The 25,110-nt window shown below is 42.5% G+C and overlaps 2 protein-coding genes across 5 annotated transcripts in view; one reads left to right on the forward strand and one right to left on the reverse strand.

Moving 5' to 3' along the window:
* SLC2A8 (solute carrier family 2 member 8) overlaps nt 1–25,110 on the forward strand; it is a 58,637-nt gene that overhangs the window by 7,969 nt on the left and 25,558 nt on the right. For 2 of the 3 annotated variants that reach the window (XM_075015097.1, XM_075015098.1), the window contains exon 1: nt 19,060–19,463. In XM_075015097.1, coding sequence (XP_074871198.1) covers nt 19,363–19,463 — 101 coding nt within the window. In that variant the 5' untranslated portion in view covers nt 19,060–19,362. Of the gene's footprint in view, nt 1–10,537; nt 10,635–19,059; nt 19,464–25,110 lie in introns of those variants that run through there. The other variant, XM_075015099.1, reaches the window with a different exon arrangement.
* On the reverse strand, nt 1,388–18,943 carry FBXW2 (F-box and WD repeat domain containing 2). 2 transcript variants are annotated; one of them, XM_075015100.1, is made up of 7 exons: nt 18,715–18,943; nt 14,965–15,474; nt 14,188–14,382; nt 11,591–11,724; nt 10,270–10,356; nt 7,200–7,369; nt 1,388–3,038 (listed from the first exon to the last, which is right to left on the reverse strand). In XM_075015100.1, exons 2-7 carry the CDS (start codon nt 15,452–15,454, stop codon nt 2,750–2,752), a joined length of 1,365 nt encoding a protein of 454 aa, XP_074871201.1. In that variant the 5' UTR covers nt 15,455–15,474; nt 18,715–18,943; the 3' UTR covers nt 1,388–2,749. The 2 variants fall into 2 exon arrangements, with proteins under 2 accessions (XP_074871201.1, XP_074871202.1); XM_075015101.1 differs by lacking the exon at nt 10,270–10,356.

A 25,110-nucleotide genomic window follows, 5' to 3' on the forward strand; every position in this document is an offset into this window, starting at 1 on the left:
ACATTTCTGCAGGAGCTGGCAAGGAGGGGTTCCCCTCTTGCCAGCTGTGGCTGGTGGGGAAGGGTGCCCCTCTGCCAGCCTTGGCTGCTTCAGGGCTTAGGTAGAGAGCTTGCTCCCCACTGCAGCTCTAAATCCCAGAGGAATGCTTAATGGGAAGCTGCCCAGCTTACAGGAAACTCATGTTGTAGTACAGCAACCCTTCCACACTGCTGCTAGTGGCAATGTTGCCTTCAGAGCTGAGCAGCTGGAGAGCAGCAGGTGTGAGTCCAGGTCTGAAGGCAGAACCAATGCTAGCAGCAACCCAGACTAACAGAGGGCATGGCATGATATTGTATTGTCACCCTTACTTCTGCACTGCTGCTGAAAGGGCACCACCTTCAGACCTGGGTGCCCAGTTAACAGCTACCACTCCCTGGAAGCCACTTCTACAGTCAGGGAAGAGGTAAACCTGGCAATGATGTGAGACATGCACAGCCTGCAAGGTGAGGGGGCACAATTTTACATTCTTGCCTTTAGTGAAAAAATTATCTAGTTACAGCACTGCTTTCTGCTCTGTTTCCCAACTTGAAGAAGTGGGGTCTTCCCCAAGAAAGTTCATCACCTAATAAATTATTTTGCGAGTCTTTAAATGCTACATGACTGCTTGTTGGTTTTGTGAAGATACAAACTAACACAGCTACCTCACTGTGACTATCCACATATAGATATGTAACCCCTGATTGAAATCGCTGGGAAGGAGGTGTTTAAACACCTGAGACCCTGGTCCTCCATTTCTGATCTGTGTAGTAGTAGTAGTAGTAGGCATCCTTCAGTCCGCATAGACTATGGATCGCGCCCTTTAAAGTTTCAATTGAGGACTTCATTTACAGTGTCTATTGTGACTATGAAGACCCACACGAGAGTGACAGTCCTTGCTGCATCTCTTGCAGATGTAGTGGGTGTCTGTCAAGTCCTTATTGTGCTTTCTGTGCGCTTGCTTCTCCTCTGCTAGCTGTCTGATCTTCATCTCGCCCTTCTGAAGGCGCTTGTGTAACCCCTGCCTCCATCTGCTGCGGTCATCTGCTAGTTCTTCCCCGTTGTCCAGCTCGATGTCTAACTCTCTGAGGTCTCTCTTGCAGACATCTTTGTAGTGCAACTGGGGGTGTCCGGGGGGGTCTTTTGCCAGAGGCTAGCTCACCATACAGGATGTCTTTTGGAATCCTTCCATCATTGATCCTGTGGACGTGGCCAAGCCAGCATGTGATCTGTGTACTACCGTACCAAAGAGGTGAGGTACATCTATGTGTATTGAAGTGTTTAGCAATTACAGTGACGGGAGACAGAAGTGTGTAAGGTAAAGGACAGTCAATCTTCAAGCAGCCTTACATTCAGAGGTGGTATAAAAATAGCCATTCAGGGGAAATTTTATTTTCAAAATGTAGAAATGCAGTTCTAAAGCACACGAGTCAGGAAATGATAAGATACAGATTTTAAATATAAAAGTCAGCTTCAGCATATTTCATGAATATTAAAAATATTTACTAAACGTCTTCTCCCCCTACATTAATCTTGCCTCGTAAAGCTGGTCAGAGAAGAGTACAATGGACTTAGTTTAGTTCTAGTCTTTCACATTCAGAACTCCTGAACTTTGTGAATACACCCTGTTTTCATAAACATCCCCATTCTCCAGTCCAGATTTATCAGCTACTTGTATTCATTAGCACACTACTATGCTGGACAGCCGCAGATGTCATGACACAAAATGAATCAAACTAAATTCTGCTGCCTAGCGCTTAAGTTCTCATCCCTTAAATGTATGGATTGGACTGTACTCCAACAATCAAACTCTAGAAGACAGTTATGCAATGCTAATGAAGCCATACTATGTGAAGTGTTGGAGAATTTTGTGCAAATAAATACTCCATGTTCAGTCCCTGAGGAAAGACCCAACACATGGTCCAAAATATTTGTTCAGTGTATGCAATGGCACATTAACAGGTTGATTTTACTGTGTTGTATGCTCTGTTTATTTCTGTGCCATCTCCACTCCAGCACTGAACAGTGGAAAAAAAAAACTCCCCACAAATTCTCCAAGTTCAAATCCTGCAGTTATTTATGCTGCTTATGTCAAAGACTCTGCCCAGGGAATGTCACATCAACACAGTCTTCTACTTAAACAGAAACAAGCTATCACTGTCAAAGAAATATTCTGATAGAGGCAAAAGAACTTTACTGATTCCTTGACTTCAGGTTCTAAGAGTTTAAAGCTACATTAAGGAGAAACCAAGTTCCTGACGCAGCTGATGGGTGAGGAAATCATGTAGTTGTGCACAGGTGCACTTTTCACATACTGATTAACACTTTCCAATCATATGTAGAAAAGCTTATCATAACACGATAATAGCTTCAGCTTCTGCTTCAGCCAGAAGACATATGGCAGAAGTCTTTCATATCAAACACCATTTCACTTTACACTTAACTGATCAAAGTGATTTTAAACTTTTCTAATCTATACTTTGTCACGAATACCCAAATATGTATCCTTAAGTAAGAGTACAGATGAAATTCAGTGGCAAACATTGTTAGCATGCTATGCTGTGTTACATCAAAACAAAGCCCATCATCTCTCCCAAATGCCCTAGAAAACAAATGATAAATGATTGTGCATTGCATGATGATACCATTAGGTGTGCTACTTTGGTTCATGCAAAGTCTTCTTACATGGACACACTGTTTCCAGTCGCAGACTTGGGAATATCCTGCCACCTCTTCAGCCATGTTCCTTCCACAAAACCAAATGAATACTGTGGTCTGGCATACTGGTGGCAAAAACCAGGCCCATGTCATTTTGGCCATCTAGTCCATTTAGCCAAGCTATTTCACCAGCCAAAAAGCTTGAACCTCTCTTTGACTTCCTATATTCTGGCAGTGGCCAGCGGCTAATCAGTTTTTCTGTCCTCAAGTCCATTATATGCAGGTATTTGTTGTCAAACAGTAGGGCAAATGTATCTCCAAAGCCAAGCAAAGACAAGTTTGCAAAATCAGGAGGTTTGATGACCCTGAAAGACAAGACAATATTTAAATCAGAATTGGTATCACTGTACATAATTACCTAGCTTGCTTTTTATGAAACTTCATCCCTTATGTATCTATGGAGAAGTGAACTTTGAGTTGAAGGAAAAAATGATTTATTGAAGCAGTAGAGAGCAGTTCCCTAAAGATTTGCCAATATGCCTTAATACAGGGCTGTAATGTTAGTTCTAGCTTTGTGCCTAGAATTCCACATTTTTAAAACTTCATGGCTGAAGACTGAAGTAAAAACACATCTGATATTAAGCTTCCACAAGGAAGGACTGCATTAAATCACTATAATAGTATAGGTGCTAAATTTGGGCACTTTCAGGTTTATAAAAAGATTGTTATTCCTATAGAAAGCCAATTAAGGAATTTGTGAAATATGTGTTGCTCAAGTCACTTTTAAGAAGGCACAAGCCACTTGAGAGTTGTATTTGAAAATAAGGGAAGAAAGGTTGGTATACATCTAACTCAAAAATTCAGTATTTTTTTGGCAAGATCATAAGAATGTATTACTCCTTAGTGACCATAAGCCAAAAATGCAGCTTACTTACAAATATCTAATTTGAAAAGTTGACTAACCATTTATATTAATCTCTTTTGTTGAGAAGTGACTGTTTCAAGGTGCAGTTACTCCACTTGTTACTAGTATTTTTAAACAAAAATTATCTAAAAAGTATTTCATTTTCTGACTCTTTGCTATTTATTTTTTGCACTTCCCTCATCTAGTACTGGGAAGCTAGACCAATATATACATACCCTTGTCAACTTTGTTTAGGGGAAGGGAAGGCAGTTAGGCTTTATTGTTTTTTAAAAACAAGGTTTCATTAGTCAGTTCTATGCCCAGCCCTCAGTCTAGCATTTATACTGTCTGTTAGAAACATGTACAATATTTTAAAATGCTCTTAGGTACTGGAGGTGGAGAACAGTGAGTCTTGGAAATGAAATGTCTACCTATAATGTAACCACAGTTGTGTTTCAACTGTATTACCATGAAAGAGTCAATTATTGTTAAGACAGAATTATTTGTGTTCCCCTGCAAGACTACAACTTGACATTTTTTTTAGTGTCGGAAATCAGAGGCAAAAACAAGAGGATGCTAGTGGCTCTACCCAAGCTAAAAGAAATAAATTGTGCTTTAATAGAAAGATGAACTTTTAGGCCTTTTTTGATTAATAAACAAAGGGAACAATGTGTTTTACACTAGACCTATGGGCCCTAGCAGCAGTCACAGCCTTAATGTGCTAGTCATCATACCAAGTGAGATTAATTATCTCAAAGTTTTCAATGCAAATAAGTAAGATACACAAAAACTGTGGAAAGTAACATGCAAAAATTTATCAGTAAAATGGCTTAGCTAACGTGCTAGTGCAATGGGTTTTGGTTGATTCTTTTTTAAATGTGGATGGGGTTTTGTTGAGAAGAGATTAGCTAAAGAGGCATGGAAAGAGGGCCCATTACAATTACAGGCAAGGGAGAAGGGAGATGCTGAGGGAGCAAGGCAGGCAGATAGAACAAGACTAAAAATATATGGGATGGTGTTGAAACAACAATCAGTACAGAGTAAACTGTACAAAGCAATGAAGCAGCAATGTCATTTGAAGAGAATATTTTCTATGATCAGCAAATCCTTAATCTTTAAAGCAAACAAACCAGTGCTCTAAATAGGACCTCAAGCTGAAGTGTTCTTATGCAAGTGACAAGTTGAAAGACGGGGATAAGATTTTCAAAACTTGACAAGGACTTTGGGCCCAGTTTCTCAAAAGATACTTAAACTACCACTGACTTCATCATGAGCTAGATACCTACATACCCTAGGGTCTGAGTCTGGAAGCCCAAGTCTTACTGGAATTCAGTGGGCCTTAGGCACTTCTGAAAGCTTTACCCAGCGTTCCTAAGAGGAAATTACTCACTTACATGGAGGGTCTCCCCTTTACCACCACCAGAATAGGCTGCCCAAAGTCCACTTCTTATTAGCAAATCCCCGCAAAGATATTTTTAAGCCAGGTTAAGATGTAAAACTACCCAAAGGCAGGTAACAAATTATGCTTTTCATGGGGGTTAGAGCCAAAGCTGACTGAATGACCTTGCATCCTTCAAACTACTCACTTCAGGGAGAGATCTGTCAGTATTTTCATAATGAATTCTATTATTGTGAAATTATGATCTTGACTTCCAAGAGTATTCTGGGACTATGCATCCAGTTAAGAGTAAGGCCCAAACAAAATTTAACACCACCACTCTTGACCTACTATTTGGAGGACAACTGACTAACTCCTTCCAATACATTCTGAGGTTGCATATCAAGCTTATCATTCTGACCAGAGAAATGATCCTTCTGCTGCTTTGTGTCCTACCAAATGGCTCTGAGATGTGGTCACCCTAGAGTAATGAGAGATTCTCCCTCCACAAGCAAGCTGTGCACCACTGCGGGTTCTTACTGACACAACAGCAGTCAGCAAAGTCAGTGATTTGGAATGAAAAGTTGCACTACGGTCATATTCCTAGCACAGACATAAGTGGGTATTCGAGCCTACAGGGAATAAAATTAGCATAGTATTTGATTGTGCAACAACTGACACAGTAAAGCCTATTAAGTTCAGTTAGGATGAAAGTGGGTAAATTAAATCCAAGTACACTCATCCCTTGCTATACGAGCACAATTGGTTTCCAACTTTCTACTTGTAGGCGAAAATTCTAAGAGGGTCACTAAATTCCCATTAAAACACATGTAAGTCTCTGATTCGTTCCAAGTGCTCCTAATGCGGTGAAGGAGTGGCAGCATGTGGCACTGCTCTTGAAAGGTAAGTGAACTTTGGGGGAGGGGGGTTGGAGAGGGTTAAAGGCTGGGGGCAGTCTGGGGCCATCAGCAGAAGGGAGGGTTAAAACCTGGTGGCGAGTTGGGTCGGCGGGGCAAGTGGGGGAGGTTAAGGCTGCAGCGGGTTGGGTCCATGAGGAGGGCAGGGTATTAAGGCTGCAGTGGGTTGGGTCCGTGGGGCAGGCGGGGGGGTGGGGTTCAAGTTGCTGCAGGTTGGGTCAATGGGGCAGGTGGAGGTTCAGGCTGCAACAAATTGGTTCTGCATGGCTGGTGCGGGCGGGGGGGGGGGTCAGGCTGTGGTGGTTGGGTCTGTGGGGGCAGTTCAGGCTATGGTGGATTGGGTCTGTGGGGCCAGCGGGATGAGTGTACCTTTCTACAGCATTTTCACATCAAGGTCATGTGTGATATGCAGCCACTGCTTTCTCTACTGGTGTTTCCAAAAAGTCCACCATAGCACTTTTGAACCAGAATTTTTTTTTTAAAACTTCAACAGTAAAAGAGAGAAAGCTGTGCTAGTCTATATACTATCAAAACAAAAAAGCAGTAAAGTAGCACTTAAAAGACTAACAAAATAAATTTATTGGGTGACCTTTTGTGGGACGGACCCACTTCTTCAGACCATAGCCATACCAGAACAGACTCAATATTTAAAGGCATAGAGAACCAAAAATAGTCATCAAGATTGACAAATCAGAAAAAAAAAAATTATCAAGGTGAGCAAATCGGGGGGGTGGTGTGTGGAAGAGAGTCAAGAATTAGATTAAGCCAAGTATGCAAAAGAGCCCCTATAATGACCCAGAATATTCGCATCCCTATTCAAACCACGTGTTAATGTATCGAATTTGAATATAAGAGACAGTTCAGCAGCCTCTCTTTCCAAAGTAGTGTGAAAATTCCTCTTCAGTAAGACGCAAACTCTTAAGTCATTAACAGAATGGCCCACTCCGTTAAAATGTCGGCTGACCGGTTTGTGGATCAGGAGTGTTTTTATGAATGTTTTGTGCCCATTAACTCTTTGTCTAAGACATTTTGAAGTCTGTCCAATATACAAAGCATCTGGGCCTTGTTGGCACATATGATGTTAGTTGAGAAACATGAGAATTCTCCCTTTTTTTTTCTGATTTGTCAACCTTGATTACTATTTTTGGTTCTCTATGCCTTAAATATTGAGTCTGTTCTGGTATGGCTATGGTCTGAAGAAGTGGGTCTGTCCCATGAAAGCTCACCTCATAAATTATTTTGTTAGTCTTTGAAGTGCTACTTTACTGCTTTTTTGTTTCGACAGTAAACCTTCACACAAACATTAGTCTCAAACAGAAAGATTTACCTGACAATATCATAGCTGGCAAAGTCCCACTGGTACAATCCTAGAGCTGAACTGCACACGATGTATTTACCATCAAAGTGCAGTCTGGGCTGCAGTGAGATGCTGCGATCTTCAGATACAGACAGGGTTTTTAAGCATTTGCAGTTTATTTCTCTTCCAATAGGCCAAATCTACAATTTAAAAAAAAAATTTTAAGACTTAAGCATCTCAAGCTGTAAATTGCTACATGAACATGGAATGAGCAATTCCTTTGCACATATTTATGCAGTGGTCATTCTGTACCACCAACAACTTTTGAATTTAGGTAAGGTATAAAATTTCAGGCAATTTCTTGAAGTGAAATTTGTAACTACAGAAAGAATTTAGTGGTTCTCATATTTTTCTTGCTTTCGTTTCACAGAAAAATAGTATTGAAAGTGTGTCTTTACTCAAGCCTGGAGACTTGTACTAAAGGGGGCTCTTTTGGTTAATACACAAAGTCTCCTGCATACAGATTAAGTGAATAAGAAGAGAGACCACATAGACCAACAACAAATGTTTCACCAAAAGCTTGTGTTAGTCCTTTTAACTATATTAACTTTCTCTACCCAATGAGACAATTAATACAGGGATGCACAAAGTGGAGGGCATGAAATTTCGTAAGTGGGGCCCATCACAATCAACTACTAGGTCTCAGGCTAATCCATCTAATTAAAAACGTTGAAGTAGCTTACTGTTTTATATATATGTATATTCACATTTATATACTGATTGATAAAGTTTTTACATACTTATTTTCTTAAATGTGCTGAAAGAGGGTTTGTTTGTTTGTTTTTTCCTCATACAAACATTGCTCTAATTTCTGTCAGTTTGGATAACATTAAACTAGTGGGTGTGCTGTGAAATTGTCTCATTGAAGTGTGCTGTGTTACTGAAAAGATTGGAAACCACTGAATTAGACAGGTGTGGGAGGGAACAAAAAGTGGGGCCCAGCATAAAAAGTCTGCTCACCCCTGAAATAAGAGTCCCAATAAACACCCTTAGAAACACTGTGCAGCTCTAAACTATTAAAATCAGAACTCCTTCCAACATATAAGCTGCCCATAAGATAAGGAAGTATGGATTGGGTGCATGGACTATAAAATGGATAGAAAGCTGGCTTGAAGGTTGGGCCCAATGGGTAGTGGTCAGTCTCTCAATATTTGGGCGGCAGTTGGTTTCAACCGGAGTGCCGCAAGGCTTGGTTCTGGGGTCAGTGTTGATCAATATCTTTATTAATCACCTGGATGAGGAACTGGATTGCACCCTCAGCAAATTTGCAGATGACACCAAGCTAGGGGAAGAGGCAGATACGTTGGAGGGTAGAGAGAGATTCCAGAGTGACCTAGATAAACTGGAGGATTGGGCCAAAAGAATCTGATGCAGTTTCAACACAGAGAAATGTAGAGTCCTGCGCTTGGTACAGAAGAATCCCAAGCATTGTTATAGGCTGGAGACCAACTGGCTAAGCAGCAGTACAGTGGAAAGGGACCTAGGGGTTACAGTGGATGAGAGCATGAATATGAGTAAACAGTGTGCCCTTACAACCAAGAAGGCTAATGGCATACTAGGGTGCACTAGAAGGAGCATTTTGAGCAGATCTAGAGAAGTGGTACTTCCCCTCTATTCAGCACTGGTGAGGCCACATCTGGAATACTGTGTCCAGTTTTGGGCCCCCCAGTATAAAAAGGATGTGGATGTGTTGGAGCAGGTTCAGCAGAGGGCAACAAAAATGATTAAGGGGCTGGAGCACATGCCCAAGGAGGATAGGCTGAGGGATTTCAGCTTCTTTAAGTTTACAGAAGAGAAGACTGAGGGGCGATTTAATAGCAGCCTTCAACTTCCTGAAGGGAGCTCTAAAGAGGAGGGTGAGAAACTGTTCTTAGTACTGTCAGATAGAACAAGGGAGCAATGGTCTGAAGTTGAAGAGGGAGAGGTGTAGGTTGGATATTAGGAACATCTACTTCACCAGGAGGATGTTGAAGCACTGGAATGCGTTGCCTAGAGAGGTGGTGGATTCTCCATCCCTAAAGGTTTTTAAGTCCTGGCTTGACAAGGTCCTGGCTGGGATGACTTAGTGGGGGTTGCTCCTGCTTGAAGCATGGGGCTGGACTAGATGATCTCCTGAGGTCCCTTCCAGCCCTATGATTCTATATACATATCCTTACTGAAGGAGAGTTTAAAAAAAGAGTACACTTGAGACAAGCTGAAAATACTTGGCCTTACTATAAACCCAGGACTACCTACTCAATGCAGACACAGGTATCTGGCACTTGAGTCTTAAAAAAACATATATAGAATTATAGAATGCAAGGATTGGAAGGGACCTTGAGAGGTCATCAAGTCCAGCTCTCTACCCTCCTGGCAGGACCAAGTACTGTCTATCAGGGATGGATTAGACATTTATCTAACCTGTTCTTAAATATCTCCAGAGATTGAGGTTCCACAACCTCCCTGGGCAATTTATTCCAGTGTTTGACCAACCTGACAGTTAGGAACTTTTTCCTAACGTCCAACCTAAATCTCCCTTGCTGCAGTTTAAGCCCATTGCTTCTTGTTCTATCCTCAGAGGCCAAAAAGAACAAGTTTTCTCACTCCTCCTCAAGACACCAGTTTAGATACCTGAAAACCGCTATCATGTCCCCCGCTTAATCTTCTTTTTTCCCCAAACTAAACAAGCCCAATTCTTTCATTCTTTCTTCATAAGTCATGTTCTGCAATCCTTTGATCATTCTTGTCGCTCTTTTCTGGACCCTTTCCAATTTCTCCACATCTTTCTTGAAATTCGGTGCCCAGAACTGGACACAATACTCCAACTGAGGCCTAACCAGCATGGGGCAGAGCGGAAGAATGAGTTCTCGTGTCTTGTTCACAACACACAACATACAGAAAAGCATACCAACTTTCAAAGGCCCATTTACACACAACTCTTCACTTACAGATTCCCACACCCAGCTTGTGTGTTCTTAAAAGCTCCAATGCATGCCCTAAATGCAGAAAGTATTACACTTCTCTGCACTGTGTTACGCGTTTAAATAGGCACAGTACATACCTTGATTTCATACTTATCTGCACTTAAGAGAATATAGTCCCCAGGACTATGCATAAGAGATTTAACTTTACACTTTTGCAAAACCACCTGCAATTGAAGAAATAATTAAGTAAGTCTGAAGCTCCCTAAAGGGATGTACACTATTTTGCAAAATATTAAATTACCTATTCAAATCTAGTGTAAATTTTGCTCTGGCTTATTGACAATTTGAGTAATGGAGGTTTAAATACATTTGCAGTTCTGCTATAATTGTGTCTTTGGGGCACAGGCTCTTAAGGAAGAATACTCAATCAAAAAGAAACCTGAAAAACAAAGACTGTGTTCCTGCTGGTGACAACTCACTGGGATCAAATCTCCCTGACAAGGTAAGAACTAAGCATTTCACTTTCCTTATTTGAGAAAACTCTGTTCACCTTTATTTTGACTGTGCACTTTACAAGCAAGCAGCACTTTTTTTTCCATTGTATTTATGCATTTCATAGTGGCTTGGCTTTAGTACAATCAGTCATTCCTGGAATAACACACTAAACCCTATTCACTTGATATAGGAGATCTTGATGTAAATGGGCTAATAATTTGTGCTACAGCTTTTGTAAGTGCCTCGTCTGTGAAATATAGTTGTAGCTGTGTTGACCCCAGCATGTTACAAAAAATGGATGAGTGAGGTAATAACTTTTAATACCTTTCCCAGACCTGAAGAGCTCTGTGTGTCAGAAGCCTGTCTCTCTCAGCAACAATGGGTCCAATAAAAGATACTGCCTCGCCCACTTTGTCTCTCTTCTTCCAAAAATTATTTTGTAACATCTTAACAGCAATTTTCTTTGATGAATCACAGCTGCCAATCCCAATGTCAGCTGCTTATCTCCGATGGTTATTGACCACCCACCCCTGTATGGCTGCAAGTGAATGCATAACATTTGAGGAGATATTCAATGTGTGTAAAATACACACCAGTAAAGTTTGAACCTCTACAGTGCAGCACTCTCACCTGGCAACATCCGTAATCCGGCATGATTTTAATTAGACCAACAACTAGTTATCATAGGTGTGGGCCAAGTTTCCTGTGGTCCCATAAAGTTTATTTACAGCCATCAGTCCTGGCTCAGTGTTCTGTACTGTTATTTAGCTCATATATCCCTAAGTGTCTTCTAAGAGCCCAGTAAGTAAGAAGGGTTGGTAATACAGCTAGACAATATTAACCTCCCATGGTCTGTCAAATTCTTATGCTTGGCACGGGTCAGGTCCTGAGGGTTCCAGACTAGAGAGGTTCAACCTGTATGATCTTCCAAGACAAGATTTCACCACATCAATACAATCCTACCTTCGTGACCCACTCAGTGTGTCCAGTAAGTGTATTCAGGCACATTCCTGTTGACAAGGCCCACACTTTCACAGTGAAGTCTGCAGAACCACTGACCAGAACATCAAGTTCATCACTGTAGTCCACACTAAAAACTATAAACAAGAAGGATTTTAAATTAAATAGCAGCACATCCAGCATGTATTCTCATCTGAGACAAGGGTTACCAGGCCAAAAGTAATAACCTCAGTCTTCAAAGGTTCTAATGGCTCAAACTAGGGTTGCCAAGAAAACCGTTACTGATCACATTGATAATAGCAGAATACTATTTATTTCAATATTATGGGTGTCTTCAACATTTTCAAATATATTGATTTTAATTACATCACAACTGTGTACAGTGTGCTCTTTATTACAAATATTTGTATATTAATATATTACAAATTTGAACTGTAAAAATGATTTTGTATTTTTAATCCCCTCCTTACAAGTACTATAGTACAATGTCATGGAAGTTGAACTTATGGGAAATAATGCTGCCTACTTCTTGTTTCAGTGTCCCTTGAAAGTCAAAAAAGGCATTCACATGGCACTGTTGTAGCTGGTATTGCAAGATATTTACGTCTCAGATACACTAAAGATTCATACCATATCAGAGGATATGTCCATGCTGATGATGGGTTCTGCTCAACAGCAATCTAAAGCAGTGCAGACTGATGCACATTCATTTTCATCATGTGATTAAGATGTCACCAGCCGAAAACTGATTTCCCTTTTTGGTGGTTTGGGTACTGTAATTTCTGCAGATTGTTGCTCTTTTAAGACAGCTGAAAGTATGCTCCATACCCCATCCCTTTCAGAGTTTAGAAGACACTTCAGATTCTTAAATCTCAGGTCTAGTGCTGCAACTGCCTTAGAAATTTCAGTTGTAACATCTTTGCGTTTTCTCATAGCTGCAGTGAAAATGTTCTTAAAAAGAACAGCATGGGCTGGGTCATGCTAAAACATTATATATGTCCACAATGAGAATAAAAACAGAGCAGGAGACATACAAGTCTCCTGCTAAGAGTTCAGTCAAATTTAATTAACACATTATTTCTTTAATGAGCATCATCAGCATGGAAGTATGTCCTCTGGAATGGTGGCTGAAGCATGAAAGGGCATATGGAATGTTTAGCATATCTGGCACATAAATACTTTGCAATGCTGGCCACAAAAGTGCCATGAAAGCTTTCTGTTCTCACTTTCAAGTGATATTATAAATAAGAAGGGGGCAGCATTATTGCCCATCAATGTATACATACTTGTTTTTCTTTGCAATTGGATGAATAAGTAGAAGGACTTAGTGAATTTGTAGGCTCTAAAGTTTAACACTTCTGTTTGAGTGCAGCTATGTTGCAGAAATCTACATTTATAAGTTGCCATTTCTATTATAGAGGTTGCACTACAATACTTTGATGAGGTGAATTGAAAAAATATTTAATTTTTACAATGCACACACTTCTAATAAAAATAAGAGGAGCACTGTACATTTAGAATTCTATGCTGTAATTGAAATTAATATTTGAAAAAAAACAAAATCCAAATGTTTTAATAAGCCAATTTGTATTATATTATTTAACAGTGCAATTAAAGCTGCCATTAATTGCAATTATTTTTTAAAATCACAATTAATTTGAGTTAATTAACTCACAATTGATCTACAGCCTTAGTTCAAAACAGACTGAATGATAATTTTAAAACTGGAATCTGTTATTTCCACCCCTTAAAGCTTAGATCCCAAGGCTAATGGTGGTTCTGCATGAAATTAGCACAGTAGCTCAATTAAGAGGTATTTTTGAACTGGTAATTCCAAAAGTAATTGTTTTAAATACCTTAGTTCTGAAAAGCCTTAACCCATCCAAAAAGAAAATTACTACATTTAAAGCCTCAGCTGTTCTGTTGAGCAGCCTCCTGTCCTGGGTGCAAGATGAATTTCTAACTGGGGATGTTTACACAACAGAACTAGTAAATTCCAGATATCTTTCCATCTCAAATGGGCACATTGTGGACCCAGCAATCAGTCCAAATCACCAAGCTATAGATGAAGCAGACTTGAAAGAGGACTGGGGAGAGAGTTCTCCCTTCAGAGTGTGGCTCTGCAGGAACTACTGCAGCCTGTCACATCTGCTATAACCTCTTCCAGAGGAAGACACACATAAGGGTTTACTAAGGATGGCATATTCAGATCCACTGGTCCTACGTCATCCCTCTTCTGAAAGTCTGCCTTGGCGTGGGATGTAAGTGGCCCTGGTGACTTATGCTCCATGTTATAATGAGCAGACACCAAGTACTATACTACCAGAACCATACTACTCCACCTCCCTGCAGACCAAGGTATGCCTAAGCCTAGGGCTTACCCAAGGAGAAGGCACAGACAATGTGCCTACTTTTAGAATTTTTTTTTCTGGCAAGTTCCCCCTCAAAAAAATGAGAAACAATTCACACCATTAAACTAACAGCAGAAACAGCATTGTCTGCTGTTCAGTTGTCCAATTCTAATTTCTGTTTCTAATTTGACTGGGACAAATTTACGATTAGTCTGGTGGACTTAAAAGTTGAATAATAGCTCAACATACCTGCACCTGTGTGCCCTCTGAAGTGTTGGGTCTTGGCCCCTGAGCTCCATTCCCAACAGGCTACTGTGTTATCAAAGGATCCCGTTATAAGCTTTTGCTCATCGAATGTCACTGTAGCACAAGTATGTGTCTGGATACCATATATGCACTGTCCTGTGCTCACATCCCACAGCTTTGCAGACAAGTCATCTGAACCTACCATTTAAAAACAAGATAGCTGACAGCATTAAACTGACATAAATTCCTAGACCAGTGATGTCCAATAGAAAGTCAAAGATCCCTACACTTCTGGTCGTCAGGTTTCCATATTCACCACATTGTGTTACAAAAAACTTTAGAGAGCAAGGTACTCCCAGCACCCACCTCCTCCCCCTCACTCTAAATAAATGCCCTCCCCTGCTCTAATTCAATGCCTGCGACTCACCAGAGCTCCCAGAACTGCAGTGCACTTCTCCCACCAAGAGGTGGGGCACATGCGCTGAGTGGGCAGACAGCATTCCCCACGTGTGGCTCTCAGGAGAGCCACATGCAGCTGGAGAGCCACAGGTTGGCCACCCCTGTATTCACCACAAAACAGGGTCTTAGTCACCACATGTGACAAGTGGTGAACATATTGTACACTCCTGTCCTTGACTGATACTGGGCTTTTCCACATTTGTCTTAAATATTTCCTCTCCCCTGATGCAAAGCAAGACTTATTTAAATCAGATTAAATAACTGGAAAAGTTCAAAGATGAGAAATGTGTCTTAAGACTCCAAGGCTAGTGGGCTTCCTACCTGTACAAAGAAGTCCATCTTTATAGTAAAGTGCATATACTCTGGCACTGTGTCCAATTAACGAGGATGTCTCAAAGGCTTCATGGTCCTTCAGTTGCTTCATTCTTAAAATAGCCTTCAAGTAAACCTTCTTCCAGTGCAGGGGGTCCTGAATAGAATCATCTATCTGCCATCCCAAGTTCTTACAAGCAGTTTGCCACACCTCTGTGCAGGCACTTATAACCTTATTCCACTGCTTTGACACGAGGCAACATGTGAGTAAGGTCTGAGGATCAAGCCATTTTAACAAATAAAAACTGAGTTCCAGTGGAAGGAGTTTGAGGAAGTCCCGCTTAAGGAGAATCTCTAGATTATTGGAGAGATGCCTGAGCTGGACAGCTCCACTCAAGCTAATCAGGTGATCCAGAGCTTCATTTTTCTGCAAGTCAGTCAGAGAAAGAAATGTAACAGAAGTGTTATCAAGCCATGCTTCAAAGTCCTTCTTCTCCATAAGGTTATGGAAAAATTTACCTGTGGTACATCAAAATATTGTGTTAGTTCTGTTTAAAAAAAAAATCAACAAACATTTCTCAAGTTTAATCATGTCTTTATCAGCATACTCAACATCACATATTGATAATGTAATTCTGTGTTCAAAGGTACTTTCCTGCATTCATTCAATAGATAAATATAAGGCATACGTAAAGTAGATTCAGTAGCTGTAGGAAATGTATTTGTCCATATTAACAATGTTTCTCTGTTATTAAGGACTAGTGTCATGTTTTACAGGGAAAATAGTGCTTTAGATTCTTTTAGTCCTTTGAGTATAGACTTCACTACACCTTTACCTCTCAAGTAGAACCATGCTATTTAACTACCATGGGACTGGATCTCTAGATAGAAGCTACTCTGTTTCTTAATGTGTATATAATGCAACAGGCCCTGCTGAGTCTGACATTTGTAAGCCTCTTCACTCCAGAAACCCATGACAGCAACTAATTAAAGGGAATACAAAAACTACCTATTCAAAACACTTATTCATGCAACAGCACAAAGCACACAGACCAAGAAGAAAAACCCATAAAAATCTATATGGATATTCCCCCTTACCTACTCCTTAATCCTTCCTTGACAACTTTGGTTTTATGTATCTAGATCAGTTAGCTCTGTCTTTTGAGTTGGGAAAATCAGATGTTCTCTTGCAGTTTCTCTCTTCTTGCATACCTGTCAGTTCTCACTGATGATCCCTGGCAACTTGCTCAACCAACTCCCTTTTCCAGGCATGGGGTTCTGCAATGGTATGGTATCCTCTTTTGGTCCTGGGTTTAGCATGGGGAAGAGTAAACCCTTCTAGTTTGGATGGAGCGAGGTAAGTAGCTTCTTCCCAATTAATGGTTCAGCCACTGTTACTTAATCCCTTTTGAAGCTGTATATTTCAAGCCTTTCTACCATAGTTTCTTTTCCTGTGAGCTTCCCCCTTACAGCTTCCTTTGACTTAACTCTGTGTGTTCAGGAAGGCTAACACAATACCAAAACTGAAGTATATGAGATAATATGCGCAGCCTCCAAAAGGCACAGATTCTTACAGAGCTAGACAAATCAGCAACCCTTCATTGAGTTCACTAAAATCACCATGGGTTATTCTTTCAAAAAGTCTCTCACTAGTCCCTTACACCAGTTAACCTATTGGATAGTTAGCTGGAGCTCATCTGTAGAAATCAAAAGCTAAGGTAATGAAAAGGCATTAAATTAAGACTGTAAGGCTCTATAATAAATTCATCTTTAATAGCAAAGTATGCTAAAGGAAGATGTCCTAAAAGCATTGCAAGGAGGAAGGATAAAGAACAGCCGTGAAGTCTTATGAAGACACTACAATGATCTGCACACTATCTAGCCATAGTTTCCTCCATGCTAGGAAATTGTAGCTTTTTCAGCATTAGTGCTACGAACAGTAGAGGTTACCGTATACACAGAGAACAAGCTCTTAATACTGTGTAAATCTGTTCAGTATACAGCACAGTTTCCACTATTGATAGCACTGGTGCAATAAAATATTCAGAATTTTCCCAAACATAAACAATACCAAAGAAACTGCAAAATTATGTGACAAGCAACTTGTTTTACTGGCACATTCACCTACTGATACCAAGAATTTACTTCCCTCAGGATTAGTACATTCATCCCTTGCTATATGAGCACAATTGGTTCCCAATTTTCTGCTCGTAGGTGAAAACTCGTAAGAGGGACACTAAATTCCCATTAAAATGCATGTAAAAGTCTGATTTGTTCCAAGTGCTCATAATTCAGTGAAGGAGTGGCAGCATGTGGTGCTGCTTTTGAAAGGTAAGTGAAGTTTGGGTTGCGAGAGGGGTTAGAGCGGGTTAAAGGCTGGGGGCAGTTCAGGGCTACGAGCGTGAGGGAGGATTAAAACCTAGTGGCGGGCTGGGTCCGTGGGGCAGGCAGGGGTGTTAAGGCTACAGTGGGGTTGGGTCCGTGGTTTGGGATTCAGGCTGCTGCAGGCTGGGTCTGTGGGGCAGGGAGGGGGATTAAGGCTGCTGCAGATTAGGTGCATGGGGCGGCAGGGGAGATTAACGCCATGGGAGGTTGTCTGTGAGGCCAGCAGGGTTTTGGGCTGCAGGGCAGGCCAGGGGGTGGGGTTTAAGGCTGCAGCAGGTTGGGTCTGTGGGACCGGCAGGGGGTTCAGGCTGCTGCAGGTTGGGTCTGCAGGGCCAGGGGGATCAGGCTGAGATGCGCTGGGACTGCAAGGTGGGGGGGGGTAAGGCTCATATTAGCAGGGGGGAGTTTGCTCGTCTGCGAACAAAAGTAGGTGCATGTCCCTCGTTTTAGTGAGTACTCATAAGTAAAGTATTCATTTAATTAATAGAAGTTTTATGGAAAGACAGTTGAGATCCTGACTACAGTTTAAAATGGGTTTTGTTAATTTCTCTTAGTTACTCCCATCTTGCACTCTGGTGAAGGGTTTTCCATGCAAAGCATGTATCAGATTCTTAAAATCTCTGATTCTTGTTTGGTGTATTTATACAACAGCTAGAGCTAGTAGTCATTCTTCCAGGGACCAAGTGACAGAGAGATAGCCATGTTAGTCTGTATTCTATCAAAACAAAAAAGCAGTCATGTAGCACTTTAAAGACTAACAAAATAGTTCATCAGGTGATGAGCTTTCATGGGACAAAATAATTTATCAGATCTGTCCCACGGAAGCTCATCACCTGATAAATTATTTTGTTAGTCTTTAAAGTGCTACATGACTGCTTTTTTGTTTTTACATGGACCGATTCCATTTATTTTTAAGCAAAATTTGTTTTGGTTTCCAACTAGTAGTGATTAAGAACAAAAAAGCTTAAAATGTACTTGCAAAAATTGTTCTGAGTTTTCCAGCAGCATTTGTTTCATTACTCGTTTTGTTAAGCAGCTAACTTAACAGGCTATTGCTTTTATTCACAGTGTTAATAATCTGTGAAGTGCAGCGTTTGCCCAACACAGACCAGACCCAGTCAGGTGCTTCCTGACCACTTGTCTGTCTAAACTTGAGGCCGCGTCTTAAAAGCCTTGCTGAGGCTGACCTCCATAAAGCCGCAGCCCTTTGTTAAAAGGCTGATGTGGTCCCAGGTGCGGCAAGATGCCAGCACAGGCAGGCTGGAGCCTGGCTCCCAAGCCGGCCGGGCCCGGTGACCCTGCAGGTTGCGCGGGCAGCAGCCAGCTCGCCAGCGCCACGTTCGTAGCGCGCTGGCGGGACCTAGGACCACTCACCTCAGGTAGGCATCACGCGCGCGGCGTTTCTCCGCAGGCAGCAGCCGCGGCTCGCTCAGCTGTCCGGAGCCCGCCCGGTGCTTGGAACCCGCTACAGCCATATCTCCTGAGTCCGCCAAACAGGCCCGGTCGCCACAGCCGCGCCCTGCCTTACGCACCCGCTGCAGGGCGAGCCGGATCTAGCTCCTCTCTCCCCTAAGGGTCGCACCTGCAGCCTCACAGTGCCCACTGCAGGCACAGCCTCGGCCCAGCTTCCGGCGCGCACGCTCTACGTCATTATAGGCTGCCTCGGCGTATTTCTGGTGCCCGCCCCCAGCGCTAAAGGAGCGTCCGTGAGGGGAACACTTGAACTGTCGGGTGACCGAGCCGTAGAGCGCGTTAGCTCTGCCCGCCTGAGACACCTCGGAAACGGAGGGCGGTAGGGGGAACCAACGGGCCCTGCAGTTGGGTGGCTGCTCCTGCTCGAGGTAGTGCTAAGCACCCCCTGTGCGCATGACGAGTCCTGGTCTGCGGCTGGTGAGCCCATAGCCCCCGGCCAAGGCTGCTGGGGGTCTCCCTCGCTGGTGCTGTAGAGTCTAGCGCCTCCCTTGCTACTTGTGTCCGCCGAGCTGCCCCTGCCGGGGAGGAGAGTGCGCACGGAGGAGCGAAATGGCTGCAGAAGAATCCCAGCCGCTGCTGGGTTCCAGGGAGCCGGGCGTGGGGCGGCTGCTGCCTGCGGAGCGCTCCCCAGGGCGGGCTGACTTCCTGAGGTAAGTGTCCTTGCCGTTGTCAGTTACAGCACTGGGATTCCGGCTGGTGCTTTGCCGCTACGCCGGGTGTGCTGCGCTGTTCCCAGGGAAATCTGTCTGCAGCCTTGGCTCGCTCCAGCCTACCTGGTTTTGGAGCACCTGCCCCTGACTAGGCTCTTTTTGGACTCTTCAGCTGTGTCTGAGTTCTTTTCCCTGGTTTTAGTAACAGAGGGGTAGCCGTGTTAGTCTGTATTCTTTTCCTTATTTTTAGTTTTGATCTAGCTCTCCCAGAACAAACTAGCAGCCCTCAGATAATACAGTTTGTTTAAATATATTGCATTCCTGCAACTCCTGAAGTTTAGGGTACATCTAGGCTATGAGAAACATGACCCTGCGGTGGTTTTCTGGAGTTCTGTTTAGCCTGCCTACCTGGGGTCTGCTAAATAGCATTTACAGGGCACCCCTGTAGGCTTCAGTACTCCTGCCCTGGGTTAGGAGTGTGAGAAGTGTGCTTCTGTTGACCTATTAAGGTACATTAACTTTAGCTATACAATAACTTAGATGAAATTGCCTACCTTAATTTGATCTTCTCCTATAGTGTAGACTTGCCCATTGTGGCAAACTTAGTGACTACGAAGAGTAACAGAGAGGAAGCCGTGCTAGTCTATACACTATCAAAACAAAAAGCAGTCAAGTGGCACTTTAAAGACTAGCAAAATAGTTTATTAGGTGAGCTTTCGTGGGACAGACCCACTTCTTCAGACCATAGCCAGACCAGAACAGACTCAATATTTAAGGCACAGAACCAAAAACAGTAAGCAAGGAGGACAAATCAGAAAAAGATAATCGAGGTGAGCAAATCAGAGAGTGGAGGGGCTGTGGGGGGAGATCAAGAATTAGATTAAGCCAAGTATGCAGACAAGCCCCTATAGTGACTCAGAAAGTTCCGGTCCCAGTTTAAACCATGTGTTAATGTGCCGAATTTGAATATAAAAGCCAGCTTGGCTGCTTCCCTTTGAAGAACAATGCAAAAATTCTTTTAAAAGAATTTACCTTTTAAAATTCTTTACACATACCTTTTAAAAAAAAAAAAAAAAAAAAAAGCAGTCAAGTAGCACTTTAAAGACTAGCAAAATAGTTTATTAGGACTCTCTGATTTGCTTACCTTGGTCATTTTTTTTCTGATTTGTCCTCCTTGATTACTGTTTTTGGTTCTCTGTGCCTTAAATATCGAGTCTGTTCTGGTCTTGCTATGGTCTGAAGAAGTGGGTCTGTCCCACGAAAGCTCACCTAATAAACTATTTTGCTAGTCTTTAAAGTGCTACTTGACTGCTTTTTGTTTTGATAGTGTATAGACTAGCACGGCTCCCTCTCTGTTACTATTCAACATGCAAAACTTTTGTGGTTCATGGGTACTTAAAAAAAATCCACTGTAAAGGACAAAGTTTTGCTGCAGCCAGTGAAAATGTGACGATTGCTTTGTCAGCAGAAGCACTCTCCTGTTGACAAAGTGTAATCCCTTCATTGGGGGTGTAAGTATTTTTGTTGACAAAAGTGAAAATAAAGTGTTCCCAGAATCTGTTTTAGTGACAAGGCTTTGTTGACCCAGCATGTTCTCTAAACACAGTCGTCTTGCCGAAAGCAGTGTCATGTAGACATCAGAGGTATAGTCAGGAAGGCCAAATTGCAGTTGCAGCTACTAGGGATGTGAAAGGTAACCAAAAAGGTTTCCATAGACACATTAGTAGTTAGAAAATGGTCAGGGAAGGTAAGGGGCTATTTCTGAAGGGGGAAATTAACCTAGTGACAGATGATGTGGGGAAAACCTGAAATATTCAATGATTGTTTTGCCACTGTCTTCACAGACGAGGTCAGCTCCCTGACTGCTGAACTAGACAGCACAATATGTGGTGGTCATAGTAACTAGCTAGTGCTCAGTGGGGAAAGAACAGATTAAAAGCTAATTAGAAAACCTGGATGTACACAAATTCATGGGGCCAGATGTAAAGGATCCCTGAAGGTGCTGAGGGTGAGTTGCAGAGCCATTGGCCATTATCAGGGTTGCGCAACCTGCAGCTCCAGGACCACATGCAGCTCTTTAAGACTTCTTTGTGGCTCTTGATACTATAATTGCAAAATTTGGGGGTGGAGGCAGGGGGCAGGGAACCCTCCTGACTTTTCAATAAACAGTGAATGTCTAAAAGCCCCAAAATAAACTCCTCTCTAAATAGCCAATGACATGTGATCTCAAAATATCTGATAATTCCGCCTAGCATCCTCCAGAAAGGGAGAAGGTTCACAAGTGCAAATCAGGAAGACTGTGGCACAAACACACACGTAAAGTGTGAGGGAACAGAAGACGTAAAAAGTTTGTGGAAGTCCTGCAGTAAACGTATCATATTACAAATCATTGTGTGTGTGCTGTTCTTAAAATAGGGGTACCAAAGGTAGGGTTTAACGTTCTTTATTAAATATAGTTGGGATTCACGTGCATTGCAGCTCTTGAATTATTGAGATTTTTACCCAATTGGAAAAAATGGCTCTTCTTACTATTTTGGTTGCCAACCACTGACCATTATCTTTGAAAATCCTTGGTGTTCTGGGGAGGTTCTGGCAAATGTCATATCCATCTTTAAAAAAGGGAAGAAAGAGAATCTGAGGAACTGCAGACCCCTCAGCCACTCCTCAGTCCCTGGAAAACCAGAGAGGGGATCTTCAAGGAATCCATTTTGAAGTGCTTGGAAGAGAGGAAAGTGATCACGAATAGTCAACATGCATTCACCAAAGGCAAATCCTGCTCCAGCAACCTGATGGTCTTCTATGATGAAATAACTGGCTCTATGGATATGGGAAAGGCAATGGATGTGACATACATGGACTTTAACAAAGCTTTTGATACCATCTCTTGCAGTATTCTTCACAGTAAGTTAAAGAAGTATGGATTGGATAAATGGACTGTAAGGTGGATAGAAGGCTGCTTAGATCATCGGGCTCAGAGGGTTGTAATCACAGCTCAATTTCTGGTTGACAATTGGTGTTAAACGGTGTCCCTCAAAGGGTTGGTCCTGAGGTTGTTTTTGTTCAACATCTTAATTAATGACCTGGATACAGGGATGGATTGCATGTTTAGGAAGTTTGCAGATGATACTAAACTAGGAGGAGAGAGAGCTATGCTGGAAGGTAGGGATAGGGTCAGAGACATGTATACAATTTGGAAGACTGGGCCAAAAGAAATCTGAGATTTAACAAGGACAAGTGCAGAGTCCTGCACTGAAGGTATAAGAATCCCAAAGGCTGCTACAGGTTGGGGACCGACTGCCGAAGCAGCAGCTCTGCAGAAAAGGACCTTGGAATTACAGTGGATAAGAACCTGGACGTGAGTCGTCAATGTGGCCTTGTAGCTAAGAAAGCTAATGGCATATTGAGGTGTGTTAGTAGGAACAGTCTCTTTTTTGTATATCTGTAGCCTCAACTATGTGAACCCCAACCAGGGGAGAGGGAGGAGGAGGATAGGGTGTACACTGCCGGTCTTGTGGTGGGGAGCTGGCTGGTGCACAGAGCTTCACCTACAGCCACAACCACAGGGACCCCAGCTGGTTGGTTCCCAGCAGCCCCATAGTGGGAAGCTAGCTGGGGCACCAAGCCTTGCTTAGCGGCCCCAGCAGCTCTGTGGTGGGGAACCCTGCCAGCAGCCCCAGCCATGGGGACCCTCGTCAGGGAGTGGGGTGTCCGTGGTAGCATTGCTTCGGGGAGCCAGCTGAGTGCCAGCTCTTCTTTTTCTGTGTGGGGTGTTTTTTTTTTTTTTGTTTTTTTTTTTTTTTAAATGAGTGAGAGTATTGCCAGCAGTTCGAGGTAGGTGATTATTCCCTTTTATTCAGCGCTGGTATGGCCACATCTGGAATATTGTGTCTGTTTCTGGGCCCCACATTACATAAAGGATGGGGAGACTTTGGAGAGAATCCAGGAGAGGACAACACAAATATTTAGGGGGCTGAAGCACATGACTTATGAGGAGAAGATGAGGGATTTAGGCTTATTTTGTCTACAGGAGAGAAGAGTGGTCAGAGGGAGGAGGGGATTTAATAGCAGCATTCAGCTACCTGAACAGGGGTAACACGGAGGATGGAGAGTGGCTGTTTTCTGTGGTGAGAGATGACAGAATGAGGAACAATTGTCTCTAGTTGTACTGGGGAGGGTCTAGGTTGGATATGAGGAAAAACTGTTTCACTGAGTTTGGTGAAGCACTGGAATCCATTACCTAAAGAGATAATGGAATCTCCATCCCTAAAGTCCCAGCTTGACAAAGCCCTGGCTGGGATCATTTAGTTGGGATTAGTCTTGCTTTGAACAGAGGGTTTGGACTTGATGACCTTCTGAGGTCTCTTCCAATGCTATGATTCTACCCTCATGTGGAAGAACCCCAGAGTATGAGTTCTGGGGTATTACAGCACGGAGGTGCATCCTCTGGAGGCTGGACTGAGGAAGCCTTCTGTAGAGTGGTCTCGAGGGGTTGTGCTGAATAATACAGAATAAGATGCTGTGAACTAACAGTACCTAGGATAAAGGAAACTGATCCCAAACTAGGGCAGACTGAGCTCTCTAAGCCTTTTTAGGCACATCAGTCTAGGAGAAGGTAACTCTGATCTCACACTTGTCATCTCCCCCTCCAGTGTACACATCTCAGTTCCTGTGCCTGTGCATGATGGTCAGTGTGAGAAGAGCAAGCGGGGGTTGGAACTTTCAATCCAGACTCACTTAAATATATTCACGTGTGACGCGCTCTCTCTCAACTCTCTGCTAGTCGAGGATTGATTTAGTCATTCACCAACTGTGTCATAAAAGATGAGATCTGTCAGTTGATGGCTCAGTCCAAGGAATCAAGAGTTCTGGCGGGGGACAGTGGAGTAGATTGTCTTATGGGTTGTAGGAATAAGCTGGTTGACGTCTGTGACTGAGAACAGCAAAGGAGGTTAAGTTTTTAAACAAGACAAGGTTGGATGTACAGCTGGATGTCTCTTTAAAGATGTGCTGCAGCTCAACCAAAAGTACTTGAGGCCGGAATCACTCTATTGAAATTCTGACCCTCTGTGATGCTGGAGGTTAGATCAGATTTTTATAATAGTTCTTTTTGGCTTTAAAAACTGAGTGAGAGCAGAGTGTTCTAGTGAGCTGATGTGATAATGGGTAGGGGTCAGAAAAAATGTGATGTTTCAGAAAAGAACTTCCTGGGTTAAAGGGCAGGCAAGGGCAAGGCTTGTAATAGGTCCCAAGCAAATGTATGCGCCCTCGGGGATAAGGCAGCTGTATTCTAGTAGCTCTGGGAATTTAAAAAGAAGAGAGTGGGGCCTTAAAAACAACAGGAAAAGGAGGTTTAATTCATATGGTCTGATTTCTTGGGAATGGGATTTGAGAGACATGGAGGTCTGTTCAGATTTGCCACCCCTGAAGTATGACCTAAACAAAATTGTCATGGTGTTTGTTTTTTTTTTTCTCGTCTTGTGACAAGTATGTTGAGAATTGTGGCTGGAAAGAACTCTTCAGGTTTTAAATGTTCTGATTGTAGTTTAATAATAACCATCCTTCAGTACAATACAGACTTTGTCCTGCTACAAAACCAAGTAGGAAGCTGGGTTAGAAGATAATGGGAACTTATTTGAGATTAGGTAAC

Source organism: Carettochelys insculpta, chromosome 21 (assembly GCF_033958435.1).
Source record: "Carettochelys insculpta isolate YL-2023 chromosome 21, ASM3395843v1, whole genome shotgun sequence".
Classification (NCBI taxonomy): domain Eukaryota; kingdom Metazoa; phylum Chordata; order Testudines; family Carettochelyidae; genus Carettochelys; species Carettochelys insculpta.